The sequence below is a fragment of the Bubalus bubalis genome, chromosome 4 (genome assembly GCF_019923935.1).
Source record: "Bubalus bubalis isolate 160015118507 breed Murrah chromosome 4, NDDB_SH_1, whole genome shotgun sequence".
In the NCBI taxonomy this organism is placed as follows: Eukaryota; Metazoa; Chordata; class Mammalia; order Artiodactyla; family Bovidae; genus Bubalus; species Bubalus bubalis.
This window is the reverse complement of record NC_059160.1, coordinates 76,013,125-76,036,906: the sequence shown is the minus strand read 5'-3', so window position 1 is coordinate 76,036,906 and position 23,782 is coordinate 76,013,125. Positions and strand designations below refer to the sequence as shown.

At 38.7% G+C, this 23,782-nt stretch overlaps 1 protein-coding gene across 1 annotated transcript; it reads right to left on the bottom strand.

The window, feature by feature from the left end:
• Nucleotides 1–9,407: 9,407 nt before the first annotated feature.
• On the bottom strand, nt 9,408–14,721 carry LOC102414936 (lysozyme C-1-like). The gene is made up of 4 exons (NM_001290888.1): nt 14,560–14,721; nt 13,225–13,389; nt 10,965–11,040; nt 9,408–9,597 (listed from the first exon to the last, which is right to left on the bottom strand). The coding sequence occupies exons 1-4, from the start codon at nt 14,693–14,695 to the stop codon at nt 9,531–9,533; spliced, it is 444 nt and encodes a 147-aa protein (NP_001277817.1). The 5' UTR covers nt 14,696–14,721; the 3' UTR covers nt 9,408–9,530.
• Between the last annotated feature and the right edge of the window lie 9,061 nt (nt 14,722–23,782).

Here is a 23,782-nt window from a genome sequence, read left to right as displayed (position 1 = left end):
AGGACCTACAACTACTGAAGCCCATACACCCCAGAGCCAGTGCTCCACAACAAGTGAGAAGCCTGAGCACAACAACTAGAGAGTAGCCCCTGCTTGTTGCAATTGGAGAAAAACCCTAATAGCAACAAAGACTCAGCACAGCCCAAAATAAATATATAAAAATTTAAAATATATATATATATATATGAAAAGGCAAAGACAAAAATAAAATTGGAGACATGTAGAGATGGGCTCAATAAAGGACAGAAATGGTATGGACCTAAGAGAAGCAGAAGATATTAAGAAGAGATGGCAAGAATACACAGAAGCACTGTACAAAAAAGATCTTCATGACCCAGACAGTCACGATGGTGTGATCACTCACCTAGAGCCAGACATCCTGGAAAGTGAAGTCAAGTGGGCCTTAGGAAGAATCACTACGAACAAAGCTATTGGATCAGTAAATCCATCTGCCACTTCCCCTAATTCCTTAGCTTCTTGGAAGGATTTGACACAGCTATCTAGGCCTCCTTTTATAAAATACAGTCACTTTTTTCTCCTATCTTTCTGGCAGCTGATTTCCAGATAGTTCAGTCACACTGTCCTCTGTTTCTATGGTGCTTACTGGATTGAAACACTTAAGTTATATACTAATTATTTGTGAACTCCATGAGGCCAATAATTGTATCTTATACACTTTAATGTTCTTAAGCCTTATGAAATGTTTCTAGTCATCTATGTTTGTTGAATAGTGAATAAATGAAAATTGGAAAAGTTAAGAAGACTTGAGTCTCTTTTCCCAAAAGTGGTTGAAATCAGTGAGGTCTGTTGAAGTACTCTGTCGTACTGAAATGGAGCAGGACCCAGGACATGAGCTGCCACAATTCTGAGAACTGGCCTCAAGGAAATGGAAACAAATCAACCCTAGAGCTGAAGATTCACTGTACCTAAAACCACATGACAGTGGTTAGACTAGCACATGACCAATTTCAAGGTGACTGTCAGAGCTGATCATACTGTTTCTGCATATAACCCCCTCCCTCGGCCTATAAAAGCTCTTGTCCACTGACTATGGGGGGTTTTGGGGGGATTCTGCCTTTGAACAGGTATCCCCTCCCCCCTGCCCCCCCCACACCCCTCCCACTCCTGTAGCCAGCATTCAAAATAAAGCAAACTTTCTTTTACACCACCCTGACCTCTTTATTGGCTTTTGTGTAGTGAGCAGCGGGATCCAACTTTCAGTTACAATACATTCTTCATGCCACAATACAGGATTTTTTGTCCTCTGCACACTTTACTGGATTCTACCTTTCAGAATGTGGTCTCTAGAACTTCCCTGGTGGTCCAGTGGCTAAGACTAAAGATCCCAATGCAAGGTTCTCAGGTTCGGTCCCCAGTCAGGAAACTAGATCCCACATGCTCCAACTAAAGACCCAGCATTCTGCAAGTAAGATCCGCCTTAGCCAAAAAAAAATAATGTGATCTCTGGAGCAGAACTTTCCTCTTTGTAATTATTTCTCCAGCTTTCCTATTTCTGCTTCTCCCATTTCTCAAAAAAATTTTTTATTCTTTGCTTAAGAGGTTACCCTAAGTATTTTTAAAGCAAAATAAGCTTTCATAAAATAAAATTAAGGACTTCATTGGTAGTCTAATGGTTCAGAATCTGTGTTTCCAAGGCAGAGGGCACAGGTTTGCTCCCTGGTCTGGGAAGACAGACCCACATGCCATCTAAAAACTGTGTACCACGACTACTGAGCATGTGTGCTGCAACTACTGAAGCCCTCCAGGCTAAAGCCCGTGCTCTGCAACAGAGAAGTCACCACAGTGGGAAATCCGCACCCTGCAACAGAGAAGTCACCACAGTGGGAAATCCGCACCCTGCAACAGAGAAGTCACCACAGTGCGAAATCCGCACAACGCAACAGAAAAGTCACCACAGTGGGAAATCCGCACCCTGCAACGCACAGTGACACCCGCTCGCCACAACTGGAGAAAGCTTGCATTCAGCAAAGAAGACCAGTACAGCCAAAAATAAAATAAAGAGAGAAATAATCAAAAAATAAGAGATTTTCAAAAAGACATAAACCTATCAGGACTGGGAGAATGAGAGAGAAGACCAAAACAGAAATCTTGAAACTTGGACTAGAAAAGGCAAGTGGTATAGGGCAGTCCTCGGAGCTGAGGTAAGAGCTAAGAAGCTATCCAGTTCACACTGCAGGAACTCCCTGAATCTCAAGAATTTGTGGGTGTAGGGATCTCTGGAAGTAAGGGAAGGGAGGAGGAAGAGAGGAGCTAGAAAAAAAAGACTGGTTGAGATTCTGTTTAAAAAATATTCAGGTTCTACAGACATAGGGAACAAACACATGGATGCCAAGGGGAGGACTGAGGTAGGATAAGTTTGCAGATTGGGATTGGCATATACACACTACCATGTATAAAATAGATGATTATTGAGAACCTACTGTTCCCATAGCAGAAAAAAAAATAAAGAAGTTACAATCTGTTCGTAGGACATATATTTACCTAAAAATACATTCCAATGTACATTGAAAGTAAAAGTCAGTCGTGTCCAATAGTCCATGGAGTTCTCCAGGCCAGAAAACTGGAGTAGGTAACCTTTCACTTCTTCAGGGGATCTTCCCAACCCAGGAATCGAACGCAGGTCTCCCGCATTACAGGCAGATTCTTTACCCGCTGAGCCACAAGGGAATATATGTTAGACGCAGACAAATACTGTTTGATTCCACTTATAGGAGACACCTAGAATACTCAAACTCATAGAGTCAGAAAGTACACGGGTAGATGCTGGGGGTTGGGAGAGGGAGAATGGGGAGTTAGTGGTTAACGGGGACAGAGGTTCAGTAGGAAGGCGAACAATTTGAGAAATGGATGATAATGAAAGTTGCACAATAATGTGAATGCACTTAGTGCCACTGAAATGTATAGTTAAATATGGTTAAAATAGTATGCTTTATATTATGTGACTTTTACCACAAAAAAATTTTTTTTTAAATTCAGGTTCTTATAGCTGAACAATTATTTACCCCCACGGGATAGAACAAGGTTGTAAAGCAGGGCCTTTGCATTGAGGGTCACCAGACAGGGAGGAATACCGTACAGAAAATAGGTAGATTAGCCAAACACATGCGGGGTACTGAGACCATCATCCCCCACTAAACTCTTGAAATACTGGCAACCAGGCCTTTTTATGTGTGTGTGAGCAGAGAGGAGGGAGAGGCTGCCCTGGGGATGTGTCCAGTCTAAGTCTAAGGAGACTTAGTGAAACTGACTCAACCCACCAGGTCATCCTTCAGAGGACACACAGTCAAATCCATATAGGCCCTTGGAACCTCAAATGACTTTTAAAGTTTCCCAATCCTAAATTTAAATAGATAACCAAGGATTGCCAAATAACAGAGAAATGCCTCTAATATGAAAAGATATAATTCAAACTAAACAAGTGAAATGGCAGATAAGAGGAAACATAGAGAAGTCAACTAAAGCCAAAACAAACCCAAATTGTTATTACTACATCCAGATAAAATAAGAAATAGTAAATATGACACAAAACAAGGAAGAAAAGAATATTCAGGGAGTGAAAAAGAGCTGTTGGAATTAAAACTTTGATAGCAGAAATGAAAAAACTTGGAGAAAGATAAGACGGATGACATACTAGCTGCAACTAAAGACCTGAGAGGAGATTTAAACGGGAGACATAGATAGCAGTGGGGATTAAGAGGTGCAAACCACTGTGCATAAAGTAAATAAGCTGAGAATCCCTGGCAGTCCAGCAGATAGGATTCCATACATCTACTGCAGGGAGCATGGGTTTGGACCCTGGTTGGAAACTAAAATCTTGAAAGCCATGTAGCACAGACAAAATAAATAAGCAAACTACACAGATATATTGGGCAATACAAGGAATATAGCCAATACTTTATAACTACAAATGAAATATAATTTTTAAGAATTGTGAATTGCTATGTTGTACACTTAAAACTTATATAATAATGTGTTTACATCAACTATACTTCAATAAAGTACTGAAGCCACCTTGAAGTTGGGAGTTGAACTAAGGATAGATACAAAGAAAGCTAAGCCAGTTTAAGATCATGTAGTTATTAGCTCTAGGGGAAATAAAATCTTGCATAAGAGAAGAAAATAATTGTATTTATGACTATGTAAAAACTGAGTATTGATCTAATAAAGTATATATAGTTACATCAGAAGGATAGGTTTTAGGGAAAGTTGCCATGTGTGATGAAGATGCAGGAGGAGGAAATAGAACTTAATCCTTAACTGTGGGAATCAATATCATAAAATGGAGAAACCAAGAAGCATTACAAGCATAAAAGCATGGGAGTATAAATAAAATTCTTTTTTTTTTTTTGGCCATGCCCCACAGCTTGTGTTATCTTAATTCCTAGACCAGGAATTGAACCCCGGCCACAGCAGTGAAATTGCAAAATGCTAACCATTAGGCCAACACGGCACTGTCTAAAATTCCTAACATTAACCTAAAAGAGTAGAGAATTGTTGACTGTGAAGTGGGAAAAATGAGGAGTAACATCTTTCATAACAAACCTGTAGAAACATGTCATTCTGTAAACACTGAGAATTTACAACTTTGTAAAAAATTTTGAATGGTCTACAATATAATTTGCTGCTTCCCTGGCGGACTTAGTGGTACAGAATTCACCTGCCAATGAAGGAGACACATGTTCAATCCCTGACCTGGGAGGATCCCATGTGCTGCGGAGCAGCTAAACCTGCCCACCACAACTACTGAGGCTGTGCTCTAGAGCCCGGGGGCTGCAACTACCGAGCCCTCACACAGCAACCACTGAAGCCCCAGCCCCCAGAGCTCTGCAACAAGAGAAGCCACCCCAAGGAGAGGCCCATGTACTGCAACTGGAGACAGCCCCTTCTTGCCTCAGCTATGGAAAAGCCCACACAATGAAGACCCAGCACAGCAAAAATAAAATGAATACACAAAATTATTTTTTAAATGAAATTTGCATAATAGACATATATAACTGAAAAACGTTATGTCTATGAATGACTTTAGTCACTCATGACATAACTTTTAAATTCCCTTTAGCAATTTCTATAAAATATTTTTTAAGTAAGTCTGCTAAATACAAGTGCAAGAGATATGCTCAAGGCTTAGTTATAACTAGTGCTACAGGAAGAGCCCAGTAAAATCGTCTGGAATATCACTCTGCATTTCAAATAATATCCTGAGGTGAAACTGAGCAACATCAGAACTGAATGTCTTTTAAACATGATGAAACTTTCACACTGATTTTTACTTCATTCTAAGAATAAGGGTGAAAATTTGGCTTGAGAACTTAATTGTATTAAAATAACAGGTATAAGTAAAGGCATGACATTTATCAAAAACACTAAGCAAAATCTTCAACAACCATTGCTTTCCCTGTTAGGCCAACTTTTGCTACTCTCTGATTATTTCTTTAGTCAGCCATTGTTATACATCTGTCCTGATGCTTCTTAGATATACCTATCTGTGCATCTGAGCTGTCACTTCTTCAAGCCTCGCTCCTCTACCTTGACTTATTCTTCTTACACCTCTGGATATCCTGATATGAATAAACCCTTTATTCATAGCAAAATGCTCCTAAAATCTTGAAGTCAGAGGCTGTACCAGAGTTGGGACCCTCTGCTGTCCTCCCATGGCTGGTCATACAGATTTGAGATCTGACACTTGGAGCCCCAGAAGCTACTGTATTAGAATCATCTGAGACTGGATAGTAAGAAAACTCTTAGAATCCCTGGGGTGGGGGAATATACTAAATAATCAGAGATATTCATTCAAGCAATTGATTTTTATTGGGCATATATCATGTTACAGACACTGTTCTAGGTACTTGGATTACAGGTATAAACAAGAGGAAAACCTTTCTGCCCTCCTTCCTGTAAAAACAGTGGTCCAGCATGTTGCGTCAAAGATATAACACACCAAAGCAGCTGTCCAGATGTGGAAGAAGGAGTGACCCAATAAGAGGTATCAAAGCCTGAGTGCACAGCATCAAATCCATGGTGTGGCAGTGTTGGGAGATTGGTTACAAACAGTCAAGTTGATCAAATATATGCATGTGCTCACAATACATCTTAAGGATATTAAAGACAATGGGTGCCCAATTTCTCACTGTCATACAAGGGAGTTGGAGAAGGCAATGGCACCCCACTCCAGCACTCTTGCCTGGAAAATCCCATGGATGGAGGAGCCTGGTAGGCCGCAGTCCATGGGGTCGCATAGAGTCGGAAACGACTGAACGACTTCATTTTCACTTTCATGCATTGGGAAGGAAATGGCAACCCACTCCAGTGTTCTTGCCTGGAGAATCTCAGGGGCAGGGGAGCCTGGTGGGCTGCCATTTATGGGGTCGCACAGAGTCGGATATGACTGAAGCAACTTAGCAGCAGCAGCAGCAGCAGCAGCATACAAGGGAGTTATCAACATGAAAAAGGAAAAAAACTAGAATTAACCTTGTTGTATGAGACTGGAACTGGAGGTATTATAGGAACTCAATTTAAATAGATAAAAATTATGTAAATTCATACATTCTATAGCTCTTATCATTGATGGGATAGGCAAACAATAACACTCAACTACCCAGAGCTGGTTTTTTAAAATAAGGGTTTTTGGGAGAAGTGGAAGATTCCGGCTGAAGGAGGAAAAGAACAAGGTGAGAGTTAAAACACTTAATACAAGAAAACAAAAAAGTACCCAGAGAATGATGGGGACACCAAAGCTAGTGTGTAGAGGCTCTCCTGGCCAAATCAGGGACAATATGAGCATCAAAATAAATGATGGCCATGGATTATGACTTCAACTTCCCTGGTGGCTCAGACAGTAAAGTGTCTGACTACAATGTGCGAGACCCGGGTTCAATCCCTGGGTTGGGAAGATCCTCTGGAGAAGGAAATGGCAATCCACTCCAGTACTATTGCCTGGAAAATCCCATGGACAGAGGAGCCTGCTCGGCTACAGTCCATGGGGTCGCAAAGAATCAAACACGACTGAGCGACTTCACTTTCACTTTCATGGATTATGACACGTAATAATTGCAGTAAGATAGGAAGCCAGGGGTCCATACTGATATAGTAAGTACATGCAAAAATTGACATTTTGATGAGGAAGAAAATTTCTCAAAGTACCTCACCCTCTTCCAAATACCTCACAGTGAAGGTGACTTGCAGACATTACATTAATCAAATAATCTATGTGAACATCATAAGTAACAGAATATTTCAAAACTGCATGTCACCTGAAAGATACAACAGAAAGAGTACAGTATTACGTCTATGGTATCTCTGTCAAAGATGCATAACCTAATATATTCTAAAGAATATCAGAAAAAACTTAGGCCATTTACACCATAGCTGGTTTGAGGTCTTCAAAGGGGTTACAGTGATAAAAGTTAAGAAAAAAGTGAAGCAATGATCTAGATTGAAGGAAACATAGCAACCAATTTAAACACATGATTCTGAATTAGACCTTTTAGTGAAGAAAAACTTATGTGACAATTGATAAACTTGCAAAGATCTGATGACGAGGTGGTCCTAATTTGTCAGTGTTCACCTCCTGATTTGGATGATGTTCTGAGGTTCTGTGAGAGTTGTATATTGAAGGATTCAGAGCCGCTGGGCAACATATTGGCAGTATATTCTCAAACTGTTCAGAAGACTTAAAAGGCTTTACTGTACTTGCAAATTTTGGGCAAGATTGAGATTATTTTAATGTCTTTAAAGAGTGGGAAGGACTCTATTCTTTTGAAAGTTATACTTCGGCAAGAAAAGAAAAATAAATGAATAAGTAAAACTATTATTTCAGATGGTTTTACAGGTTTGAGTCCTGGGGACTCCCACAGTTAAAAATCAAAGAGCAGAGGAACAGCCAGCCATGAAGGGCTGAGAAGGAGCCATCAGTGAAGCAGGATGTAAAGGAGGAGAAGCTAAGGAAGAAAAACTTTTCTAGAAGTAGAAAGTGGTTCACTCTGTCAAATGCTGCTGAGAGATCAAATAGGATGAACAGAAATCAGGTGATCACTAGAACTGGCCCCAACGCATCCTGGAAGGAGTCAGGCTGGAGCTGTTTTCAGCTGAGTGAGGAGAGCAGTCAGATTAAGAAGAGATGAAAAGAGAAAGGGAAGTGAGGTCATGGTGTGGGTGAATATAGATATTTCATCCCAGAAATGCTGCTGTAAAAGGGAGCAAAGAATGATGTATTTGGAGATGTAGAGTCCATGATATAGAGTCCACGAGAGTCCTTTGCAAGATAAAACTTTTCTGGGGCAGTTTGCTCAGTGATGGGGTGATCAAGCAATGAGGAAGAAACACAGGATGCTGGGAAAACTTAGCTTAAATTGGAGTAGTGAGAGGGCTATGTATGGTGAAGACTGCACGTAGAAACTGTCACTGGCAGGAGCAGAGGCCCTACATCCTAGTGATAAAGGGGAAAGAGGGGAAGGAGGGCTCAAGGAGAGGTGTGAACACTATTATGGTGGCCAGGGGGGTAGAATTTTGTATGACTTGATTCTGTTCTGTCAGTGTAATGTGAGCCCAGGTTGTCTCCTGAAAGCAGAGGATGGAAGGCTAGTAGCTGGTGTGCTTGCTGGAACTTTGGAAAGAGAGAAGTAAACAGTGACAGTCATTTTGGAGAGTGGGGATATCAGCACAGAAAGTTTGCAGAGAAGTGACCACCAATCGGTGTTAAGGGCCCATTTGAGATTTGTGGTTATGAATTTAACCACACTGAAAGGAATGGCAGTCTGGTGGCTAGGAATCCATGCTTTCACTGTTCAGGGTGGAGATTCAATACCTGCTTGGGGAACTAATATCCCAAAGCTGTGCAGTTCCACAAATTTTTTTTTTTTAATTGAGATCTGTGAATAAACCTATGGATTTTTCTCTAGCAATATCCTTCTGTTTGGATACAGGTGAGAATGTTGGAAATACTAAGTGTCAGCTCATTTTTTCCCAAGTACATACATATGTATTTCTTCAGAGACACTAAATGGCTCTAAACAAAACAGACAAGGTATGAATTGCAAAGCTTTTAATGAAAATTTTGTATTTTTTACAGCATGCATAATTTCATATCTGTGGTTAATTAGTTATTTCAATACTTATCTGCCTCTGAATTTGGTCATAATGCATGAATCTATGCTAATAAAATTAAGGAAAAGAAACAGCTCATCTAATCCCTCTTTATATTCCTTCATGATCAGCAAGGCACATAAATGATCTTGCTTTAATTAAGAACTGAATGTACTGGAGACATATTTGATAATTAAGAGTTTAGATAAATATTCACCAGTATTAGCAAACTGAAAAATATTGTAAGCCTAATATCAAACAATTAACACATTAGATAAACATTAGGCTTCTTAGAAGAAAGACCACATGCTCCTGCTTCTGTAAAAATGTTATTTGTTTGAAACAATGGTGGTATAAACTTTCATTCAACTATCACTTTCTTAATATGAAAAAGAGATAAAATGAGCTGAAGAATGATAACTCCACAGTTACAGGGTGCAACCCTCAATGTAACTGCTGACGTCATGGTCTCGACAATGACTTTTCCATGCCACCCTGTGGAGAAAGATGAAACAAATGGTAATAAGACTAAAACATAGCTTCATTGTAATGTACATATTTCAGATCCTTTGGGAGAACAAAATAGTTCATCAATACATGAAATACAAGCTATAGACAAATCCAAGTATTGTTATTTGCCAACTGGAGATATGTATACCAAGGACTTCACATCTCCACCAGCCTTCACTAGAGCACAGAATGCTGAACACAAATGGTGAGTCCTGTGTTATTCACAACACAACTGCAGAGTGCATTCCACATTTACTTAATTCCAAAAATAATTTCAAGATATGACAAGGTAGAGTGTGTAGAGTCTTAAAAACTCTAGAATCTCCTAAAATAAATTGAAGAGTAAAAGAATAAGATTCTGAGTCAGTTAAAGTAAAGTGTTCATATGTAGTACATTGTTCAGCATTAATTTAAAGCTGCAAATTTTCAGTTCTCAGTAGTATACGTTGTTCTTTGGAAATATTCCTTCACTTCTCTCATAAGAGTAGGGTAAAACAGCTCTCACCTAGGACTTCCCTGGCGGTCCAGTTGTTAAGACTTTGCCCCTCCAAAATTGTGGACAAGGTTCAACTCTTGGTGGGGGAGAGGGAAGCTAAAATTTCGGGTGCCCTGAGGTGCTACCAAAAAACCCCCAGTTCTCCCCACCGTCTTATTTTTTTGGCCACACCTGATGTCACTGGTTTCCTGTCCAGCACCCCCTGCCTTAGAAGCACAAAGTCTTATCAACTGGACCACCAGGAAAGCCCCCAGCTCTCCTTTTTAATGCTTAACACAAACCATAGTCTGTAATAGAAATTAACACAGTGTTGTAGGTCCACTATACTTCAAACACAAACAAACATACAAACTCATAGAAAAAGAAGTCAGATACGTGGTTACCAGAGGAGCAGGTTGTGGTTGAGATGAGGGGTGGCGAACTGGATGAAGGCAACTAAAGGTACTACAAACTTCTAGGTATAAAAATACTAGGAATGTAATGTACAATGTGATAAATACAGTCAACACCGCTATATGTATGAAATAAGAAATATATGAAAATTCATATAAATGAATTTAATGAATTCATTTATATGAATATACATATTCATACATAAAATTCATATATATATGAAAACTGTTAAGAGAGTACAGCCTAAGACTTTTCATCACACACACATATTTTTTTCTTCAATTTCTTTATTTTTGTAACCATATGACATAACGGTTGTTCACTAAACTGACTGTGATAATAATTTCATGATGTATGTAAGTCAAACTCTTATACCGTACACCTTAAACTTCTACAGCGCTGTGTGTCAATTACATCTCAATAGAATTGGAAGCAGAAAAAAAAAAAACAAAAAACAACGTACCATGCTGTAATGCCTTGCTCACTGACGATCTGCTTTGCACAGGCTACAGCTTTAGCGATGTCATTTTCCATTAATTCTGAAAAGCAGATGGTGAGAAATGAAAACAACATTCCTAGAGATTTCATTTTAAATTTAGTTTCAGCAGGCTTTATTTTCTTAAGCTAAGAAAAATACAACTAAAATTATTTTTTTAGTCCATGTTGTGAATATTGGGGAAAACCTTGTCTTCATTCTATCCTATTTGGCATGAAATTAAAGCATTTCGTTTCTCATTTACCAAAGTCATTGGGAGTTCTGGATTTATTAATTAATGTGATAAAAGATTCACTTTTTACTGCGCTGTGCTTAGTCGCTCATTCATGCCCAGCGCTTTGCGACCCCATGGACTGTAGCCCATCAGGCTTCTCTCTCCATGGTGATTCTCCAGGCAAGAATACTGCAGTGGGTTGCCATACAACCACTATGGATTGAACCCAGGTCACCTGTATTGTGAGCAGATTCTTTACCATCTGAGCCACCAGGGAAGGCCAAGAATACTGGAGTGAGTAGCCTATCCCTTCTCCAGGAGAACTTCCCGACCCAGGAATTGAACCAGGGTCTCCTGAATTGTAGGTGGATTCTTTACCAGCTGAGCTACTGAAACAAAACAAAAACAACCAAGGGGAAATGGGTCTAGCATTTTTTGGCTCAGCAATTCTATTACTGGAAGTTTATTCTAAAGAAATAATAAGAGATGTACACACCCGAAGATGTGTGTACAGATGTTTCATATCAATTAATAACAGGGGAAAATATAGCCTAAGTGCTTATCAATGAGATTTGGATTGATAAATTATAGAATATTTATTTAGTGGAATTTATTCATCTTGAAATATAATAAAGATTGGTACTTGTTGATAAAATAATTTTGTGTAATAAACAGCATATTATAAAGCAGTAAGTTTAGTATAATTTCATTTCTGCTGACATTCATTGCTTACATGCTTGTATGTGGGTACAAATATGCATAATATAGTTTTACATTCATGTATGTGAATGATGTATCTTCTGAAAGATGTAGATACCAAAACTTACCAGTTATCACAAATCTCTGGATAGTGAGAATTTTTATTCAGTGAGCACAGATTATTATATAATGCAAAATGCTTTTTAAAGTAAATTAACATGATACAAAAGAATATTCTTAGACTAATTTCTCTATTATGAATTTTAATATATAAAAAATTAACAATATAAATTTGTATCAGGTCACCAATATTTTATGCACTAAACATTGTATGTCATCTCTATTTTAAAAGAAACTCAATAGAAAATTTATTTCAGCCCAGTTAAACAAATCTGTAAATTAACTTATCACAATGACAGTATTTAAATAAGAACTGTATTTTTTGGAAATCCAAGCTCAAGAACTTAGAGTTTCAAACTCACTTTAAACCACTCAGCCAACACACACACACACACACACACACATATATATATATACAGTTTATATACATAGAAGAAGTAAATATTACAAAATGTGAATAATTGTTAAAGTTCAGTTCAGTTCAGTACATGATGACCATATTGATGGTTGATATAGTCATGTTTCGAATTTTCTATATATTTAAAACATATCATCATAAAAAGTAAAAACAATTTTTTAAAAGGAACCATAGGTATTCCTCCTCTTTGGTTAACTAGTAATCCTTTGTTTTCCAATAAAGGAGGGTATATTAAATAAACGCACACACACACAACCTAATTATCCCTGCTGCTGCTGCTAAGTCGCTTCAGTCATGTCCGACTCTGTGCGACCCCATAGACTGCAGCCCACTAGGCTCCTCTGTCCCTGGGATTCTCCAGGCAAGAATACTGGAGTGGGGTGCCATTGCCTTCTCCGTAATTATCCCTAAATTTTCCCAAACAAGATAAGAGGAATGGCATTGTTCTTTACAAAGCATCAACAAGTTCAGTTATACTAAAGTGCTACGTCATTCAAGAAACTCTTGTATGTTAGCAAACAGCCAACTTTCATGATGAGAGAAAGTGTTAATCGCTGAGTTGTGTTAGACTCTTTGCGACAACATGGACTGTAGCCAGCCAAGCTCCTCTGTCCCCCAATTCTCCCCGAACAGGGGTCTCCCTCACTGTAAGCAGATTTTTCACCATCTGAGCCACCAGGGAAGCCTTCAAGACATTTTCATTTGTACTGAATCTCTGTTCTTATAGGTATAATCAGATGGGGGCTGAGCCATCACTCAACATCATCTTGTCTTACCGCTGCAGGATACATGACAGCCGTCAACTGCGTTAGGGGTTTTGCCATCATTACACCACCATTTGCTGTTGATCTGAAATATCCCATAATCAGTGCTTTCACTGCTAGGATTGTAGTTTGTAGCTTTTGTGTTATAACTGCTTTCCCATTTGGTCAAACACAACCCTGAAAAAAAAATGTATTTTTAGTTGAAAAACCACATGACATGACTTACACTTCATAGCCCAATCAGTTCTATTTAATTCTACTTTATTAACAATTTACTTTATAAGTACAAAGATGTACTTACTTGTGAAATATTTTAACACTTTTGTGTTAAGAATTCTCTTAAGAGAATTCTTTTATTAGCAAATCATTTGGTAATACTAATGAAACAAGATAATAAACTTTTAAAAATATTAAAATAGCTCTTGCCCTTCACACATCCCTAAGTTAATACTGAGCCTAGAATAGAAAAACCAACAGATTGGTTGAGTGGGTTTGGTCATTAGCAGCAGATGCACACACTAAAGGAAAAATATGTTATTAGGAAAAATAAGGATTTTCTGGGAGAGAGAAAATTTCTTATGACCCTGAAGGTGAATTGGGGTACCAAATTAGAATTCAGACAGTAAGAATCACAGAATAGGAAAGACTGTCCTCCATCCATCCATCTAGCCATTTGCTCATTCACTCAAAAATAGTTATGGAGGGAAATGTCTGAATTCAATATGAAAAAATACAGTGATGACATTGACAAATATAGACTAAACTACAGAGGAACTTTTCCTAAGGCCATTTCTTGAATTCTGTGGAAGAAAATGAAAAATAATCAACTGGGGTGAGCACAATAAAATGTCATTTCTTGCTGTATTTTAAGGATCCTTATTATAGAAATGAATCAAGGGAAATAGGTTCCTACTGTCACTGTTTTGAGAGTTTAATGTAATTTTAAAAAAACCTTGCTGTTAAAAGCCCAATATTGGTAGGGGAATTAAAAATGAGAAAAATATTGCCTTACTCAGGTTAGAAGAACCCAACTTCCAAACTGGAAATAGCTAGAGTCAAACACCATGGGCTTGACAGACATATCCGAGGTGCTGAAATACATTTTATCATCACCCTACATGTGCCAGCTGGCATATTTAGTGGGACTAGAATGGCCCTCTTGTGCCACAGTCCTTCACCTGGTACATCTGATTCTAAAGGAGCAAGTTGATGTTTTTAACCATGGTAAGTGTACAAACCCTCCAACAAAGAATTGCCCATTCACTCAAAGTCCCTTGCTCATTATTCATCCTCTGTTAGTTCCACACCTGGTTAACTGTTTGGAAGGAGAAAGAAGAGTTAACTTACAGTTCGCCAGGCTGACTCCCTTATAGCCGTCCAGTCCAAGTTTCTTCAGCGTTCTGGCAAGCTCACATCTCTCAAAGACCTTGCCTTGGACAGCAACAGAAAGGAAGAGAAACCCCAGAATAATGAGAGCCTTCATGTTGACTGAGAAGTCAAATGTCCAGACTGACCAGGGTGAGCCAGACTTGCTATTTAACATCTTTTCACTCCCCTCTTATCTCACTGGTTTGGTGGCTCCACCCTCTGAAACACGTGGAAAACAGAAACAGTTTATTGGTCCACTGACTAAAACATTTTTCTTCTTATGTTTGAAGAGAGATATTCTGATACCCTAAGAATTAATCTGAAGAAAATAAGGAAGTGAGATTACTTAAAGACATTAAGAAAGAAAGAACAGGGTTCAGCACTATTGCCAAAAGAGGAAATTCCTCCTATTTTATTATGAAGTTGAGCAAGTATTCAGAAAAAAAAAAAAAAAAAAAACCTGAATGAACATTTTTCTCAACTGAAAATGAGCTCCCATCTTTGATTAACATTCATTTACATTAAGTTGTTTTATGTGACTTCAGTATGTTGTCTTCATTTTTTTCACTTAATTTATTTTATATACACTTTCCACAAAGAACATGACACACTCCTGTTGTTCTGACTGGTGTATTGCACAGCACTATGTTGCTCAGCCAGCTTCCTATACTTACTCTTTTGGTGTCTATTATAAATTCCTAATTTATAAGTCAATGTCATAGTATGATAAATAAGCCTCCGGTGAACAACATTCCTAACTCCATCTGACAATGCCTTACTTCACATTTCCATGTTAGAACACAGTGTCATTGTAAAGTGAAAAAACAGGATGGTAAAATCCATAGAAGGATAACAGAATATGCCATTCCAAAATCTTCCCCTTTGGCACAAGGATTATTTTGAGCTGAAGAAGCAGATCCTGAACAAGTTTTCTGCCCTCCCCCTATCATCCTGAAAGCAGAACATAAATTTGTGTAGATATTAATCACCAAAACCCCAGATACTTACCAGCCCCAAAACAGCACCAGAGGATTCTGTAAAACAACGATTTTGACTAGCTACTATCGCCTATCATTTTTAATGTATTTATCATCCTAAAATTTGGCACCTTTGTAAGCCCAGTACTCTTTTCCTCTGTCTAGTTGCTCCTCTAAATGTTTACTGTTCTTTGGTAAAGATAATCTGTTAATTCCAAATTCCAGCCACTCTTTGATTTACTCATCCTGGCCTTTCTCACAAGTACACACAAAATGTACATGTTAATATACTTGTTTCCTTTTCTCTTGTTAAACTGTCTTTTGTTACACATGTTGTCTCCTGTACAGTTTCTAGTGATGAGGATGGGACAGTGAAAGGCCAGAACACTCTGCTGTTCATGGAGACTATAGTCGAGATATGGTTTAATTGACAACAGACCAGTAGAATTCTTACCATGTCAGTCTCCTAGCTGTCTGTCTAGACTGCATAGACAAAAAAGGAGGATAATAATTTCTTCTTGTCCCTTCCCTTCCAAATGCACACTGGCAGGAGAAAAAAAAAATTTGAAAATAGATTTTAAATTGTGACTCTGGTTTTGGTAATCAACACCTATGGTTATTGATTCTTAGCCTCCCGGAAAGAGTCATATTTTCGTTTGTCTCTGCCATTTGTCATGAGCATGAAAAACCATGAGAATCTCCATTTGTTTTATTTTATATCCTGAGAACTTGGCTTTGTCACCAGTGAGAATACTCCCTCTGGTTTCTGCCACTTTAGAGGTGCAGGTTGTCTGTCAGCTTGCATCAGCAGCTAGCCAGCCAGCTGGGAGCCTACAACACGAACTGACAGGCAACATTCTCTTTATTCAACCATGTGAACACTCAGGGGAGTCTGCTTTAATAAGGAGTCTCAGTTCATGAGGGGCCTCTATGAACAGGCTCTACCTTTGTTGCCTGATTTGTGAAGGGAAGACTCTCATCCCAGTACCACCTTTCTGGTATCAGAGGTGAGGAGATGAGTGACTTAAGGTGTCTCACTTTGTGAGAGATAGAGGTTTCATTGCCACCTGAGACATGGAAGGCTTTTGTTTCCTTAGGCTTTCTCTGGGGAGGCTCTGCATTTGAGAGGGCCACATTTCTTAGGGACACCCCTTGTGTTCATGTGTGTGTTTAGTCGCTCAGTCGTGTTTGACTCTTCACAACTCCATGTACTGTAGCCCACCTGGCTCCTCTATCCATGGGGATTCTCCAGGCAAGAATACTGGAGTGGGTTGTCATGCCCTCCTCCAGGGGATCTTCCCAACCCAGGGATCAAACCCAGGTCTTCCCCATTGCTGGTGGATTCTTTACTGTCTGAACCATGAGGGAAGACCAAAAATATTGGAATGAGTAGTCTATCCTTTCTCCAGGGGAACTTCCTGACCCAGGGATCAAACCGGGGTCTCCTGCATTGGAGGCAGATTCTTTACCAACTGAGCTACCCAGGAAGCCCCTGTGTCCATGAGTAGGCCCTAATATTGGTTTTAAGCCATAAAAAGACTCACTGGTTTGGAGTCACAGTTGAAAGAGGTGTATTGAAGATTTGAACTTTTACACCTTAAAAGGGTTTTTGAGAGAGCTTGCATTTTGAACAAAGGTCCTATTGGTACCTATGGGAAGATGAGATTGAAAAGAAAAAAAGAAAGAAAGAAAAAATAGCTATAGAAGAATACCTTGGTTAGTGTAAGAAAAAACAAAATAAAACATTTTGTTAACAAGATTAGGAGGGTAAGTTCAGAAAATAAACATTAAGAGCTGCTGACGTCATTCAAGCAGTTGTGATGTTTACATAAATATTGATAGCCACAAATAGCTTTGACAAAGGTTCAGAAAATGCACAGAAAGTCTGGATTTATTGTCTATTACTCTGTAAGCTAACCCCACCATATCCAGACCTTCTTGTATTTTGGGGCTGCCCTATAAAAAACTTAAAAATTTTTAAATATCATTGAACTATTTTATCCTACTGCTAGTGGAAAGAAAAATGTTATAGTAATTAATTATCTTAGAGTTCTGATAATAAGCAAATATGCCCCTAAATTCCTTCTCTGATAAACTTTACAGTTCTTTCTCAGTACTTTGGAAATATTGACCTTACCATATCTTTGAAATGTAAGCATCCAAAGAGATAAGTGTTGCTTAAAGCAAACTTGGGACTGGAAAAAATGATAACCGAGAGGGATTTTAAAAACAAACTTTATTTGATATTTCCATAAGCTCCCTTACTCCAGATTTTGCCAAAAGCCTCTGTAAGATTATCTTTTAAAGACAAGTAAAAATCTAAAAGTCTTATCCACAAATATTGGTAAATACTTCAGCCATTGTAGTGGGTAGACTTAACTTGTTCCACGTGGCAGAAACCTATTTACATCCAACTATTCTTTTATAGGGGCTTCCCAGATGGCACTAGTGGTAAAGAGCCTGCCTGCCAATAGTAGGAGACATAAAAGATGCGGGTTGGATCCCTGGGTCAGGAAGATACTCTGAGACGGTTGTGGCCACCCACTCCAGTATTCTTGCCTGGAGAATCTCATAGGCAGAGAAGCCTGGAGGGCTGCAGTCCACAGGGTTGCAAAGAGTTGGGCACAACCGAGCAACTGAGCTACACGTGCACTTGCTATGTGACTATGATGTTTAAATGAAAGCTATAAGATGTGTCTTTGCATTCATCTATATGTTTACATATATCTATGTATGTATGCTATGTGTGTGTGATATTTTTCTCCCTCTGGATAGTTTTCCTAAAAACTCGTGAAAGAGCTCTATTTAATTGGTTTAAAGAAAATAGAAGCAATTTTTACATTAAGACCAGTCACTTGATTTCCCTGTTGGTTCAGTGGCTAAGATTCTATGCTCCCTGTTCTGGGGGCCTGGGTTCAGTCCCTGGTCTAGATCCCACATATGCAAATAAAGATCCCGCATGTCACAACTAAGACCTGATGCAGGCAAATAAATAAATTTTTTTAATAAAATAAATTAAGCCTTGTCAAATATATTTATGTTATCTCCACTAGATGCTTGAGATGATAAAATTATAAATTCAGTCTAAGAACTAACTTTACAATAAAAATTATTTATTTAATGTATACCAATATGCTAAGGATAAAAAACCATGTGTAAATTTTAAGGTTCTTTGCTTCTGTGACTTTTGATACTTGCCTGGTTTTTCAATAAGAAAAATAAACTGATGGCTAATTTTTAATATCTCATGAAATTTTCATGGCAACTCAAGCATAATTTTTAAGAACACACAAATTAAATGGATATAAGTGGGAGAAAAGCTTATAAATGAATGTTGCAACCATCATTATATTTTATAAAATATGTCTACTTAGACAGTTTCCAAAATCTTTTTGTAACATTAACTTTAAATGAGGTACCTTCATTGAATATGTAAATCATTTCCAAAAAAGAGAAAATACTGAAATATTAATTGCTAAACATGTTTATCTGCTTTTGACTTCTTAGAGAAACAAAAGATATTTGGATCTGTTAATAAAATGTTCTTTTGTCTATTTGAAAAAAAAATGTACTTTAAAAAGGCATATGTCTCCAAAAATTACAAAATGATGTATTCCTGGGAATTCCTTGGCTGACTAGTGGTTAGGAATTTGTGCATTCACTGCCAGGGCCCAAGTTCAATCCTTAGTTGCGAAACTAAGGTCCCACAAGCCACGCAGCTTGGCCAAAAAATAAATAAATAAAAATTTAAAAGAGCAAATAAGATAGAATATATGGGTTCTAGGAGACAGAATTCTAATACAGGAGAGAGGAGAAGGTAAATTATGAGATGAAGGGAGACGTGTCCCTGTGAACTCCCTGGGGAAAAACTTAAAAGATGATCTGGAATGTGAGAACCTATTGAAAGAAGTTTGACTATTTTGGGTAATGAATTAATACATCAATCACTGACTAATTCAAAATTGGGGAAAGAGTATAACAGGTTTTATATTGTCATCCTGCTTATTTAATTTATATGCAGACTATATCATGCAAAATGCCAGGCTGGATGAATCATAAGTTAGAATCAAGAATGCTGAGAGAAATATCAACAACCTCAGATATGCAGATGATACCACTCTAATGGCAGAAAGTGAAGAGGAACTAAAGAGCCTCTTGATGAGGGTGAAAGAGGAGAGTGAAAAAGCTGGCTTAAAATTATACATTCAAAAAACTAAGATCATGGCATCCAGTGTCATCACTTTATGGCCAGTAGAATGGGAAACAATGGAAATAGCGACAGGTTTTATTTTCTTCGGCTCCAAAATTACTGTGGACAGTGACTGCAGCCATGAAATTAAAAGACTGCTTACTTGAAATCAAGAGATTAGCAACTTAAAACAAGCATGTATAACTATAGACTCCTAAACAAAATTCTCATGATTGCCACAAAATAAAAATTTATAATAGATACACATACAAAAAGGAACTTAAAAATGAAACTGAAGATAGCCATCACATCACAAGAGAAGAGAAGAAAAGAAGAATAAAGAAAAAACATTACAAAACCAAATCCAAAACAATTAACAAAATGGCCATAAGACAGACATATCCATTTTTACCTTAAATGCAAATGGACTAAATGCCCCAACCAAATGACAAAGACTAACCAAATGAATAAAAAAATAAGACCCATATATTTGCTGCTTACAAGAGACTCACTTCAAATCAAGAGACTCATACAGTCTGAAAGTGAGGGGATGGTAAAAGGTATTCCATGCACATGGAAATCGAAAGAAAGTCGGTTACAATACTTATATCAGACAAAATAAACTTTAAAATAAACACTGTTATAAGAGACAAAGAAGGACACTAACTACATAATGATGAAAAACTCAACCCAAGAAGATTAGCAACAATTTTAAGTATACATACATCCAACATAGGAGCACATCAATATATAAGACATAAAACGATGTTGTTGTCAAGAGAAAAAAAAAAAAAAAGATGCTTGTTCCCTGAAAGGAAGGAATTACAAACCTAGACAGCATATTAAAAAGCAGAGACATCACTTTGCTGACAAAGGTCCATATAGTCAAAACTATGGCTTTTCCAATAGACGTGTACGGATGTGAGCATGGAACATAAAGAAGGCTGAGTGCTGAACAATTGATGCTTTCAAATTGTGCTGGAGAAGTCACTTGAGAGTCCCTTGAACTGCAAGAAGTTTAAAGCAGTCAATCATAAAGGAAGTCAACCCTGATGTTCATTTGAAGGACTAATGCTGAAATTGAAGCTCCAATACTTTGGCCACCTAATGCAAAGAGCCAACTCATTAGAGAAGACCCTGATGCTGGGAAAGATTGAAGGCAAAAGGAGGAGGTGGCAGAGGACAAGACGGTTGGATAGTATTATCACTGAATGGAATTGATCTGAGAAAACTCTGGGAGATAGTGAAGGACAGAGGAGACTGGCATGCTGTAGTCCATGGGGTCACAAAGAATTGGACATGACTTAATGACTGAACAACAACAATGACATAATTCAAGCAAGGGTCTTAAACATAGGTATCATGTCCATTTTACAAATTTAAAAATCTGTGTCCCAGAAAGAAAATTCATCTGCCCAAAGACATACAGATAGGGAGTGGGAGAGCTGGGATTTAGATTCAGGTCAGTTCCCTGGCCTTTTCAGTTTACCACGTTACTTTGAAGTTGAAGTGAAAGGGAAGGAATTCTATTGCAACACAATTCTCACCCCTTAACACACTGTAACTTCTTTATCTACCACGTGTCTGATTTTAGTTACTGATATAGTTGTGCAAAACCATTTTATGTATTTATTTTTGAAGTGTGATTTTTCTTTAAGAGATTGATCTAATGCCAGGAATGCCATGGAACAATTAGAGACTATTTAAACATTAGTTCTTAATGTGTGTACAACTGATAATTGTGGAAAGCTTTGGATATCTTTGTGTATACTTTCTTTGTACAATTATTTCTGTTATCTTTAAATTTCCATGGTCAATTCAATTAGAACTTTGGCTTGATCTCACTCTCCTTTTCACATTATGAACAAATATTTCCCTTCCTACATAAGGCAGATTAAAATATCCTTTCTTAATTTACATAACAGTTGGGCATTCATCACTGAGAAATTATTTTTTAAACACATCATGAAGCATAATCTTGTTTAAAAAGTGATGGAAATTTTTCCATTTTAGTTTTTTTTTTTTTTTCAGACGAGTATTTAGATTTCTCTATTAAGTTTGAAAATAGCCTGGCAAATCATGCAAAAATTAAAATGGACTTATTATACAACCCAGCAATCCACTCTTGGGTATTTACCCCAGAGAAATGTCTTCTTTCCTCATGAGAAATTCTATGTAAGTATATTCATAGCAACTTTATTCTTAAATAGCCAATAACTGTGAACTATCCAAATTTCCTTGAACAAACGAATGGTTTAACAAACTGGTGTGTCCAAACCATGGTTGACTAGCCAGTGATAATAAAGAAACAAACTATTAAACCATGCAACATCCTGGAGGGACATCAAGAAAATTATACTGAATTAAAAAAAAACAGATTTCAAAAGGATACACACTGGAAGATTCCACTTATTTAACATTCATGAAATAACAATAAAAGAGACTGAGAATAGAGAAACAGTTATAGGGGTTAGGGATGGGAGGGAGTAGAGAGTTATGACTATAAAGTAGTGGAAGAGAGAAGTCTTGGGCTGATGTGTATGATCAAGTATCTTGATTGTAATTATCCAAGACTCCACATGTGATAAAGCACCATAAAGCCACACACACACACATACACACACCCACAAATAAGTACGTGTATGAGTGGTGAATTTAAATAAGCCTTCTAGATTATATCAATGTCAGTTTTTTACTTTGGTACTGTACTACAGTTGTGCAAAATGTTAACAGTGGAAGAGGCTGGAGGGAGCGTGCATAGGATTCTTCTGTACATTGTTTGTAACTTCTATGAATTTATAATTATTTCAAAATAAGAATGTTTTAAGGCGGCTGCGACCAGCGCGCTAAGCGCAGGCGAGAGGAGCCACCCCACGTCCGAGGTCAGGGGCAGAAGCCCGGAGGACCCCATGCCTGAAGGGCGGCAGCCAAGAGGAGTTACCCCACGCCCGAGGTCAGGGGCAGCAGCCGAGAGTACCAGACTGCAACGGCGCAGGAACCGCCGAGAGGAGCTACCCTGCGTCCGAGGTCAGGGGGGGCGGCCGAGAGGAGATACCCAGCATCCAGGGTCAGGGGCAGTGATGAGAGGAGTTACCCCGCGTCGGAGGTCAGGGGCCGCCGGCGGGAGGAGCTACCTCACGCCCCCACGTCCCCACGCCCTAGGCCAGGGGCTGCCGCAGGGAGGAGCAATCCACACCCGAGGCCAGGGCAGTGGCTGTGGCCGGGAGGACCAACCCCACATCTAAGGATCCATGGCTGCGCGGGCGCAGGAGGACCTAGAGGAGCTATCCCACTTGAAGGTCAGGAAGAGCAGCGGTGAGGAGATACCCCTTGTCCGAGGTAAGGAGCAATGGCTGCGCTTTGCTGGAGCAGCCGTGAAGAGACATCCCACGCTCAAGGTAAGAGAAACCCAAGTAAGACGGTAGGTGTTGCAAGAGGGCATCAGAGGGCAAACACACTGAAACCATACTCACAGAAAACTAGTCAATCTAATCACACTAGGACCACAGCCTTGTCTAACTCGTTGAAACTAATCCATGCCCGTGGGGCAACCCAAGATGGGCGGGTCATGGTGGAGAGATCTGACAGAATGTGGTCCACTGGAGAAGGAAATGGCAAACCACTTCAGTATTCTTGCCTTGAGAACCCCATGAACAGTATGAAAAGGCAAAATGATAAGATACTGAAAGAGAAACTCCCCAGGTCAGTAGGTGCCCAATATGCTACTGGAGATCAGTGGAGAAATAACTCCAGAAAGAATAAAGGGATGGAGCCAAAGTAAAAACAATACCCAGCTGTGGATGTGACTGGTGATAGAAGCAAGGTCCAATGCTGTAAAGAGCAATATTGCATAGGAACCTGGAATGTCAGGTCCATGAATCAAGGCAAACTGGAAGTGGTCAAACAAGAGATGGCAAGAGTGAATGTCGACATTCTAGGAATCAGCAAACTGAAATGGACTGGAATGGGTGAATTTAACTCAGATGACCATTATATCTACTACTGTGGGCAGGAATCCCTCAGAAGGAATGGAGTG